Below are 11,832 nucleotides of genomic sequence, written 5' to 3'. Positions count from 1 at the left end.
GGATAGCCAACGGACTAACCTAACTATAGCTAAATCCTTAAAAATAGCAAACGAACTCGCTAACGATACGAAGCAATAACCGATACACTATTCAAAAGGGAACAGATCGATGCACACAAATCAAACTCACTAAGCCCTAACAATCAAAACATGAATTCAAATCAAAAATCGCGATTAGGGTTAGAGATTGCTCAGCCTTTGGGTTCAGAGTTGGCTCTGATACCACGTGATACGATCCAAGGGAATCTACTCTGAAGAACAAGGCTACAGGTGGCGATATATTGACCAAAAATGAAACGATGAGGCGATAAGGTGGTGGTGATGGCGCGGTGATGACTCGATGGATTTGCGATGGTGGTCTAGTGAGCGAGACAATGAGTGGCGATGGTAGTGAGTGGCTCGGATTGATGATGCGAGATGGTGGCGTGAAGATATCGGATCCGAAACGATCTGGTAGTGATGGATTCGCGAGAGTATGGTCGATGGATAAGGGATGATGGCGAGAATAGAGGATGGGGAAATCGATTAGATGATAGGTTGAAGATTTTCTTGTAAGAAACACTTGTAAGAAAATCGAATTCAATGAACTTTTTGAGTCAAGGAATCAAAGCAAACTTTGCTCTCTTTTTTACGTTAAAAATTCCAAGCTCCCTTACACATAGGCGATTTTCTCTCTTAAATAGACTTAGAGAGAAATCGCAGCCCTAAGAAACAAACTACATGAAGTCTGAAATAAAAACAACAAAAAGTTTGATTTAAAAAAATAAAACAGTGAGGCGTCCCTAAATTCCTAAGTGGTGCGCCAAAATACTAAGTGCACAAGTCATTGTGACTTTGCACATTATTACCCATTAGTAACAACTTCTAAGTAACTCGACGTAGCAATGATTTCTGCCTCGTTAAAAACCTTGGAGAAGAACCTCCTTGCCTTCCAAAATCCTCACCAAGGAAAAGAGTACAGAATCATCACCTAAGTTACCTAGTCATTGTTACTGGGTTCTTCATTCTTCAAGATAGAGATGTTGAAGATGTGAGCTCCAGCCTCCTGGTGATCGCTGTCCTCTGTGGCAATGAGTGCGTGAGCCTCCTTAGCCATCTCTCTAGCTCTGGAACGAGTGATCCTGCCAGCTACCTCTGGTTCCTCCTCCTCTGAGCTGGTCACGATCATATCATAAAGTGAAGTTTCATCTTTGTAGGAAACGAAATTAAGTCTGATTTAATCAATTTTCGTCAAATTTTAGTTTCTTTTTGGCTCAAATTATCAATGGATCGAGAATTAGCGAAAGATGCAGAAGTTAGCATGAGGCGGCTCATTGTCTTATCGCTCTACAGCATGTTCCGATGCTGGAAGTGCAACATCATGAAGAAGAGCATAACCAATTGTTAAATAATCAAGATTTTGAGGAAGAATATGGAGAACAACATCAGAAACTCATCGAATACGATGCACCAATGGAGGATGTTCACATCGCAGAATATATGCATGATACTATCCCTCCTCTCCTCCATTACCTTTGAGTTCAACCCTCTACTGCTCAGTTTGGTCAGCTAGGGGTCATTATGGAAGAAGGAGGGAGCTCTAAACAAGTCACGCTTTCTAAGAGAAAGGCGGATGATACTCCTCTAGATGAGTGCAGTCTTTCTCACTGTCAACGAACTTCTGAAGAATTTGATGGAACATGCTTGGTGGTTGCCTCAAAACCACCGGAAGAACCATGAGACTTTTGCATTGGAATTGTCAAGTGGCTTAAGAGGAACCCATTGACAGTTCTATATCTTAAAGACATCAAGATATCTTCTAAATCTGATGTCTTTTTCCTCACGAAAACTAAGAATGATTACCAATATGTAAATAATCTAGGTAAAGATCTTAGATTCCCTCAGTTTTGTCTTGCCCTTGGAGTGTCTTAGTGGTGGAATGACTATATTTTTGAATGATACTATGCAACTAGATTTTGTGGACTCTCCTTCTCTTAACTACAATGATATGTATATATCTGAGCCGGGTAGTCTAACTTTTTGTCTTACTTATATATATGGTGATCCGATCAAAAATATCGAAGCAACATGGGGAAGACAATGACCAACTGGGTTGGAGCATGATTATATGGAAGTAAACCACAGTTGGTTATATGTTATTTTAATAAAATCAAAAGTAATAAAGAGAAACTAGGTGGTTCTATTTGTCTAGAAGAGCTACAATTTTTTTTTAAAAAGTAAAATATTATTCCAAGCCTACTACCAAATTTGTTCAAAGTAAATGAAAGACTTAGATATTCTAAATTACAATTTGAGATCACCTATATATAAATTAGTTTATGTTCAAATATTAAAATTATGCTAGTTTTGGTCTGGTTTAATACAATCAAAAGATATACTTAATCCAAGTGAATTTGGCTGGTTTGTGAAGTCAAACTAATATTCACACATTAAACGATTTTGCGTATTGATTTGGATACAAACCCATTTAACATATGTTTGATTATTTGAGTTCATAATATTTTAGAAGGCTTATATTTTCTCATATTTATTGTTCTATTTAGTTTAATAAAAGTGAACAAATGATCCAAATCTCATGATCAATTCTTGCACGATCATTTTTGTTACTAGTAAATCTCATGATCAATTTTTACATCCGGCGGTTGAAAATCAGCTAAATCGAGCAGAGACGACGACGTTTCGAAAATAATGGGCCGTCAATGCGCTCGTCAAACTCTTACCAGAAGATGATGAAGAAATTAAGATATTACTCTCTTTTACACAAATTCGTTTTTGTTTTTCCCCTTTTCCTTCCCTTTCGAATTTGCGTTTTCTTCAGAGACTCATCCTTTCCGTGTGCTTCACAACTTCATCATCATCATCACCATCTTACCCTCTCTCGAATTGCGTCATCAATTGAAAACCCTCTACAAAAGTCTCAGTTTTTTCTTCATTTCTTGCATACCCATCTAAAAAAATTTCCATTTGATTTCGATCGGATTATGTTAATCGATTTCTGAGAAGCTTTTCAATCTAATTTCCCCTCTGTGATTTCCCTGTGAAAACCACCATGGCCGCGGCTTTAAGGTCGAGTACCTCGAGAGAAACCGCTTCTCTCACACTCTCTCAGTTCAGGTACTTCGTTTTCAACCGCGTCCACACCGCTCGAACCGCGAGTCCTCAGTGCAATCACCGTAACAAAATCGATGACCCATCAAACAAGTTCCCAGATAGAATCGCCTCGCTCAGGCCTACGGGAACGAGCTTCATGGATAATCAAGGAGAGAGACGGAGTTCAAGCAAGGGTTATGCTACCAACGGTGTAAAGTCTGCTGTTTTGAGCTCGCAAGGAGACCCACCGGATCTGTGGCAGCCTCCGGGAGATGGAGTTTCCGTTAGGGTCAATGGGTCGAGCGTTAATCTCGGTCGTGGCGGCGGTGGAAGCGGTGCCGGTGCTGGTAACGGAACAGGGTCGAATTCGAAAGATGATTGTTGGGGTGGATCCAATCTTGGGTCTGATTTCCCGACACCGAAGGAGATTTGTAAAGGTTTGAACAAGTTCGTGATTGGTCAGGAAAGAGCCAAAAAGGTGAAATGATGATACTTTGATATCTCAAATGACTATTCCTCTTCTTACTTGCTAGATAGTTCATGACAAAGAGTAGCTCAGTTCTAATGATTCGGTTTTGTTTGGGTTTGTTTTTGGATAGTCTAAACATTTGTGTGATGCAAATTCTCAGCTCTGATTTTTGTATGCGTCTAACTTGGATGCAGGTGCTTTCAGTGGCTGTGTATAATCACTACAAGAGGATATATTACGAATCATTACAGAAACGGTTAGTTTAATTTTTTTTTTATGCTTGCCTGAATGCAAAGTTTTGATATTTTCTTCGTTTTTGTGGAAACAATCCATCGGTTTATTTACCTAAGCATTTTAAGAAGAAAAAAACAGATGTTGAGATTTGTTAAATCTATCAGTATTATATTCCTTTACCTAGGGATATCGTTGTGTTGTGTGCATGATCATTTTGCATCTGTTTGTTTCTTTGCAAATTTCACGTATTTCGTAAGAGATTGGTTGGTTATGATTCTGAAACTTGTTGGGAAGCTAGGTCCACGGGAGAAACTGATAGCACTACAGCAAAACCAGCAGATGATGATATGGTAGAACTCGAGAAGAGTAACATTCTTCTTATGGGACCAACTGGGTCAGGTAATATTCTGACCCCAATCTTCAAAAAGCGCAAGCCTGATAAGCTGCTATGATACAGTTATCTTTTTAATCTATCTTGGTTATGAAACTTTAGTTTCAGTAGTCTCACCTCATCTGTTTTGGTGTTTTTTTTTCAAGCACAGGGAAGACACTACTTGCGAAAACCTTGGCACGGTTTGTGAATGTTCCTTTCGTTATTGCAGATGCAACGACACTGACTCAGGCAATTCTCGCCTTTCTTTCAGTCGTTTTGGTGCATGTCCTTTTCGTGCTGACCAATCTGTGACAATCATTTTTTTTTGTTCGGAAATGAAATAATTTGTCAGGCTGGTTATGTGGGAGAGGACGTCGAGTCTATATTATACAAACTTCTCACAGTAAGTTCCAAAACATATTTATTTGTGAACTACTATAATCAATTTCTTTATATTATTTGTAATGTGTGGATTTGATATCTTTCTCTACAGGTTGCAGATTATAATGTTGCAGCTGCACAGCAGGGGATTGTTTACATCGATGAAGTTGACAAGATAACAAAGAAGGTTAGAACTAAAAAAAAATTCCTCGTGGTAGTTTGGTAAACTTGAAGATTATTTTCTGTGCTTCTTAGATAATTTTTGTTCTTTGGACCTTTTTGGTTGCTAGGCAGAAAGCCTTAACATCAGCAGAGATGTATCAGGAGAGGGTGTTCAACAAGCATTGCTAAAAATGCTTGAAGGAACAGTAAGTTTACAGTTTAACTCATGTACTATTTTGCTTTGAGAGCTCTGCTAAATAAGATCTCAATACATATTTTGTGGCTAACTCCTCTTTTTGAATATAGATTGTTAATGTACCTGAGAAGGGCGCTAGGAAGCACCCTAGAGGCGACAATATCCAGGTTTGTTGTGCGCTACTCTACTCTGTATGAGTGTATGTTGTGACTTTCACCTTGCAAAAGACACAAAAGCTATGCACCTGTATTTCTTTTATCGCAAATATGGGTCGAGACTAATGTAATAGGAAATGTTAATGATTTTGCAAATCTAATAGCTTTCACATTTTAATTTAATGTTCTATATATGATTATTGGAGTGTTAGGATTTAAAACTTAAATGGATTTGGCTTTCTTTTAAGAGTTGGCTTTTAAGTGCCTCTTCTGTTACATATGTTTCTTACTCACGTCATTTTCGACTGTCTGCAGATAGACACAAAGGATATACTCTTCATATGTGGTGGTGCTTTTGTAGACATCGAGAAGACGATCTCAGAGAGGTATGACTAGTGAACAAATCCCAAAAATCCCTTTTTTTTTTTTTTCATCTCATCTAAGTACCTTAAGAAACCAACTGAATGATTTTGTTCCAGGCGCCATGATTCTTCAATAGGGTTTGGTGCTCCCGTACGTGCTAACATGAGAGCAGGTGGTGTTACAAACGCCGCTGTTGCATCAAACCTAATGGAAACTGTAGGTTTTTTTTCTATCTCTTCACCCACCAAATGATTGATTCTTCTGGTTGTTCTTGGTTTGTTTATAATGAGAGATACTGGATGGTTGGCAGGTGGAAAGCAGTGACCTGATTGCTTATGGTTTAATACCTGAATTCGTTGGAAGATTTCCAGTTCTCGTCAGCTTGTCTGCTTTGACCGAGAACCAACTTATGCAGGTAATATCATTGATGTGGCATTTGATGTGATTCTCGCATTACTCGATCATCTTCATAGCATAGGTAATAACATCATTGTATCGCAGGTGCTGACAGAGCCCAAAAACGCACTTGGAAAGCAATACAAAAAGATGTACCAGATGAATAGTGTAACTACTTTTCCTCTCTCTTTCTCTCTGGCTCTCTCTCTCTCTGCGCTCCAAAATCTTGAGACAAATTTCCATCTCCTCTTTCTTCAGGTAAAGCTGCATTTCACGGAAAGTGCCCTGCGGCTAATAGCTAAAAAAGCAATAACGAAAAACACGGGTGCACGTGGCTTAAGAGCTCTTTTAGAAAGCATCCTGATGGATTCTATGTACGAGGTAAATACACCTCTTACCTACTTTCAAGCCGATGCACTGCTAATTCAGACTCTTGTACGTTTTAAGCAAAATGTTTTTGGTTTTGTTTTCAGATTCCGGACGAGAGTACAGGCAGTGATATGATAGAGGCGGTTGTGGTAGATGAAGAAGCAGTTGAAGGAGAAGGGCGTAGAGGCTCTGGAGCTAAGATTCTCCGTGGGAAAGGAGCATTGAGTCTGTATCTCTCTGAAACCAACTCCAAGGATTCTCCTCAGGTAAGTGCTTACCACAGTGATTAAAGAAGAGCAATCCCTTGTTTTTAGTATGGTTGGGTTGATAACCGGAAAATCTGAATTGCTTTTGCTAACTTCTTGCAGACGACCAAGGAGGGATCAGAAGGAGAAATTGAGGTGGAGGCGGAGATTCCGTCCGTTGTTGCCAGTATGTAATGTAATCATCATCCAGCACATCTATCTGGTGATTAGTATGTCTCTGTATGCGTAAGTTTTATCGTTCTTTGTACATAAATGAAGGAAAAGAAACAAAAGTTGGATCAAAAGTTTAAAAAGAACACGAATGCACAATATGCACGTTTATAAATGATGATGTAACTTTTATCTCCTTTGATTTGTTATTACTAATAATACTTTTCTTTTTGTCAAACTCGAGAGTTCTAGGCTTTTGAAGAATCAGGAAAAAACAATTTTTATTTCATTCAAGAAGATGTTCTGTCATATATGATAAGTACACTTAAAAATGGCTTGTGGACTATGTTTTACATAAATCTTAAGTTTTGTATATAAAAATCATTCATCTAAAGTTACATACAAGGCTGAGATAGCCTATTGTGACAAACCGGAGAAGAAAGCCACGCCGGTAGACGGTAACCACGCTGAACCGGCAATGAACTGAGCCACCGTAAACTTGCTAGCCTCGACCGTCGAGGTAATAACACGATAACCGGGCCACTTGACTCGTTGACCAGTACCTGAACCGGCCCCTCGGTTCATATACTCACCGTAATACAACGTGTCCAAAGCAAACGGACCGTTCCACTCCAACCATCCTCTAGGGTCAATATGGTCGCCCATATCAGACATCATGTACACAACTCTAGAGTATAACTTCCACGGACGACCAAGATACGTCGGAAAACTACCTCTCGAGGCTTCGAGATCCGCCGTGGCCAGTAGCTTACAGGCGTGGATCGAAATCCCGGTGTTTTGGTTCGGGTCTTTCCGGTTTTGAGCCGTGATAGTGATTTTCTGCTGAGCCATTGGTTTACGCGCGTAGATGTTACAGCTTTGTAAAATCACAGCTGCATTACCGAAAATGAAATCTACCGTTCCGTAAATATCGCACTCGCGGAAAAACTGTCGGTTTGAATGTACGTAGAGCGCGTCTTGGTAACCGATGATATTGCAACGGTAAACCACCGCGTGGTCTCCGCCGACTCGGAGCGCCACCGCCTGGTGCTTAGCCGGTCCGGCGTAGTTCTCAAACGTCATGTCTCTCACTATAAATCCAGCTCCCGTCGCAGCTACACCAATCAATTATATATATAAGAAAACAAAATACGAAAAAAAAAATAATTCAAAATCTAGTTTGTTCTTACCGAAAGTGGCGGTGTGAAAAGTAGTTAAATCATCGGTGATGCTTTTTCCACCGGTTATGACCGTTTTACCCTTGCCGTCTCCGATGAACATTAAGTTTGTTTTCTTCCTCCCAACCTTAAGATTCTCTTCTTCGTACCTTCCTGATTTGACGTAGATGACGAACCGACGGCTACTATGCTCCGGCGCTTTCTTGATCGCCTCAGCGATTGTTTTGAATGTTCCGGTACCGTCTTTAGACACCGTGATATCCGCTTGAATCGCCGTCGCCGGAGTACCGAGAAGCTCTCTGTCTCTTCTCTTCAACCAAATCGGAAACTCCTCTGTTGTTTCTTTTTCCCCAAGCAACCTCCTATTGTTCACCACCGGAACTCCGGTCAAATCCTTGACGTTGCCGGAGAATATCGCCAAGCAATTGCTCACCATCTCCGACAAGTCCTTCACCGCTCCGATGATTTGATCCTTCACTCCTCCTCCTCCTCCGTCTTCAATCTCTTCGAATCCGTCCGTACACGTGTCGTGGTTGGTCATCGCGGAGCTAAGCCACGTCATCACGTCGGAACGAGACTCATCGTTACTGGAGGAGACGGAGGAGAGAGCGCGTGAGAGCGCGTCTACTGAGTCATCGAGCAGCTCGAGGCAGGAATCGTAAGCTGACCGTACACGTGGCGGCATATGAGTGTAGGAGATCGTCGACGACGAGTAAAGCGCTTTGCTGAAACTCTGAAGCGTCGCGTTGAAGGAGATGTGGATTAGCTCTTGCTCGTCGGCGGTTAAAGATCCCGGAAAGTCTAGGAGCGTGTCGATGCAGAGGTTCGGGTATTGGGCTTTGCTACAGGTTCGGGAAATTTCCCGGGTCGGTTTACGGGTTAGTTTCGGTTCGTGTTTATCCGAACCTCCGGCTCGGATGCCGGCAAAGATACCGAAGCAGACCACTGCGACAATTAGTAGTGCTAAAGTGAAGAGAATCAGCTTAGTCTTAGTTTTCTTCTGTATCTCCGGGAGTGACGTGGCAGGGTCTTTCTGGTTCGGGTGTGTTACCGAACCTGATGGTCCGAGCCTATTGTAATCCATTGTGCTATTTTTGTTTTTGTGAAGAGTTTGTTTAAGGGGACAAAGATGATGTGGAAGGCTCTATAAATATTAATATAGATGGAGCTATTATAGCATAAAATGACTTTCTTTATATTATAAACTATATATATATATGTGTGTGACGATATTGAAATATATGTTATGTCTGATAGCTGTAATATATATTAGTGATGTTAATTGAATTGATTAGTGATGGTAACTGAATTGATTAGGATGTCAATTAAATTGTAGTATAGACTACTAACAAACAAAATTTGTCGATGGCTCTAACTATTAAGTATATATAGTGATGTGTATTAATCATAGTAGTGTACATGTACGACTGTTTTTTGAGTGTAATGCTCTATAAATCATTTGGTTGGTAGCATCTCTAACGACTGCATCATTAAATTTTCTATTTCTTTTTGTTTATTTCATAAGAATTCATCATAAAAGTAGCGTAAAAGTCGCATTTTGGTAGCCTTTTCTCAAAAAAAAGGTCGCATATTGGTGCTTTTGAAATGTTATTTTACATCAACACAGTGGTAAAATTCACAAGGATCTTACTATTATAGTCGATCAATTTTTTTGTTTTGTTACTTTCTACGAGCTTCCTTTTCACCAACGGTGTCGGTGCTTTTTCTTTCTTTCTTTATCACGTTTTTTTGTTTCTAAAAAGATGACAAAAAATTGACTATAAAATTGATACAGACAACTGAAGAACAATATATAATATTAAAAATTTCTCACCTGAATTTCTAACTCAAATCTATTGAACATAAGTAGAACGATTAAATTAAATGAACAATAGCTTTGTGTTGTATTTGCTAAAATGCATGATTGTCTACAATAGTTATTATTTAACGTATGAACACCAGAACATGCTTGGTCATCTCTATATATACACATATAGATACACGTAGTTTTAACTTTTACGAACAAAATATATTTATACAATTTTCTGGCTATATATATTTATAAATACAGGAGCGGATCCATAATGTTTTTACATGGGGCTTATATATAATATCAAAAATGATAAAATGGAGGGAAAATAACCATTTCTGCATTTTTAACATTTAAATTTTGAGTTTCCACAAAAGACTAAAATCAGCAAAATTATTATTATTTATTCTTTTTTGCATAAGTAGTTTGTATGATAAAATAACTAACTATGTTTCTAAAAGTGGATTGAAAGCCGACCAACTTCATGAAATTTAGGCTGGTTTTCACGGTTTATAGTCGAGTCAAAACCACAATTTGACTACCTCTATCCTTCACGGTTGAATGCGGTTCTCGACCGTTGGATCAATAAGGGCTAAAAAACAAAACATTGATAATACACAAAAGTGTATACATACAAAATTAATACAATGAGTACTGGTAAAAGGTCACGCGCTTATATGGTCGAAAAGTGAAGCTTTGATGGGACAAATCTACATCCTCCACCAACAAGAAGAGTCCCATAGAATTAAAATGGAATAGATAATGAAATAGACTTCTACGTACCAATAATACACACACCCAAAAAAAAAACCTACATACACGGCCATTAATATTTGCGTCCATATATGCAAAGGTGAGGTAAAGGTTATGAATTATATCCTGTTTTTTGGCCGTGGTTCAATCATTTCTAAGATTCTCAGTTCAATGCTCTGATCTGGTTAAGGGATGCAATTAGTTAGGATACTATCGATTAATATAGTAAAAACCTTGTAAATTCTTTTTTTTAGCAGGCTAATCCGAAGTATACTACGTAGTTTTATCATATTGAATTGAGAGTATCCCACTTTTATACCCTTTTTTTGGGTGCTAAAATCCCTCTTTTATACATTTTATGCTTTTTCCTACTCAATTTTGCATGCATGTCATATATTAATTTTAATGATGTGAATAATGAAAACGAACTAAAAGAATTCAAGGATTCTTAGAAATTTGAGAATTGGAAATGACTCTACCATGATTCAAGGATCCCGAGAAAAAAAATTCTTCAACCTTTTTCCATCTTTCATGTTATAAATATATGATAGATTCTTACGTCGGGAAAAAATAAGAGGAAGATAATAGAATTTTACTAAACTAGTTTATATATATATATTGATTTTTTTTAAGGGTCTATTTGATGTTTGCATCAGATAAGTCAATGTTTTTGCAAAAACAGCAAAAGTCGTGAAGTCTTCGGGGGTGAACTAGATGTTGATATGATAGAATTCTGTATGCGAGGAGTAGCTATTAGCTATTTAGCCTTAATGATAACAAAATTAAATGTTGGGTACGAAGTCAATGTCAATGAGAGAGTGAGCTGTCCTCTACCATAAGTCTTCGTCCCTTAAACTTTTCTCTTTTTTCCTTATCTTAGCTTTTTGTGTTTTGTCTGTTTCACTCACATTTTGATGTATGAATGATTCTTGTTGTCGCAAAAGTACTTTGGATAAAAAGGTCTTATGTGGTTCATTCATGGAGTGTATGCATTTTGTTTATCACACATTACCGTCTAATTTACAACTTTGAAATCTGTCTTTAAAATATTTCCATGTTTACTAGTGATGGTGATCAAGTGGTTTATGAATTATGATGATACAATCTATGGGTCGAGAGCAACATTTGGGTTTGTTTTACAAACGGTTTTAGTTTTGGCTGAACGATAATTTAATTGACAATTACAAAATCCGGTTCTGTTCCAGGATCCAAAGATAATTTGAAGTTCGACTTACGATCCCTTTAGTTATTATGAATATGGAGACTTCAAAAAAAGAAACAAAGAAAACGATATAATAATCATTTAATTATCTAGAGATGGCTGATATATTAATTATTTAGCGATTACGTTTACAAAAGAAGAGGTGGGTGGTGTCCCGCTTTACTTTGAAAAGAAACCTTAAGAAATGATGATTTTATTTTTAAACTTTGACGACTGTTTTTCTTAAATAAAAAACTTCAAATCATCACACCGTTGATAACATGCA

At 38.3% G+C, this 11,832-nt stretch overlaps 2 protein-coding genes across 2 annotated transcripts; one reads left to right on the top strand and one right to left on the bottom strand.

The window, feature by feature from the left end:
• The first annotated feature begins 2,781 nt into the window (after window positions 1–2,781).
• LOC18018912 (CLP protease regulatory subunit CLPX1, mitochondrial) lies at window positions 2,782–6,800 on the top strand. The gene is made up of 15 exons (XM_006401653.2): window positions 2,782–3,568; window positions 3,754–3,815; window positions 4,092–4,192; window positions 4,336–4,415; window positions 4,519–4,569; window positions 4,660–4,734; window positions 4,838–4,915; window positions 5,016–5,072; window positions 5,376–5,446; window positions 5,540–5,639; window positions 5,734–5,838; window positions 5,925–5,987; window positions 6,078–6,200; window positions 6,293–6,454; window positions 6,557–6,800. Exons 1-15 carry the CDS (start codon window positions 3,050–3,052, stop codon window positions 6,626–6,628), a joined length of 1,719 nt encoding a protein of 572 aa, XP_006401716.1. The 5' UTR covers window positions 2,782–3,049; the 3' UTR covers window positions 6,629–6,800.
• A 68-nt stretch (window positions 6,801–6,868) lies between these two features.
• LOC18018911 (probable pectinesterase/pectinesterase inhibitor 61) lies at window positions 6,869–8,914 on the bottom strand. The gene is made up of 2 exons (XM_006401652.2): window positions 7,795–8,914; window positions 6,869–7,719 (listed from the first exon to the last, which is right to left on the bottom strand). The coding sequence occupies exons 1-2, from the start codon at window positions 8,864–8,866 to the stop codon at window positions 7,022–7,024; spliced, it is 1,770 nt and encodes a 589-aa protein (XP_006401715.1). The 5' UTR covers window positions 8,867–8,914; the 3' UTR covers window positions 6,869–7,021.
• Window positions 8,915–11,832: the final 2,918 nt, after the last annotated feature.

The sequence above is a fragment of the Eutrema salsugineum genome, unplaced genomic scaffold, assembly GCF_000478725.1.
Source record: "Eutrema salsugineum unplaced genomic scaffold, Eutsalg1_0 scaffold_2, whole genome shotgun sequence".
Taxonomy (NCBI): Eukaryota; Viridiplantae; Streptophyta; class Magnoliopsida; order Brassicales; family Brassicaceae; genus Eutrema; species Eutrema salsugineum.
Note: the sequence above shows the minus strand (reverse complement) of the source record. Positions and strands in the feature narration are given on the sequence as shown.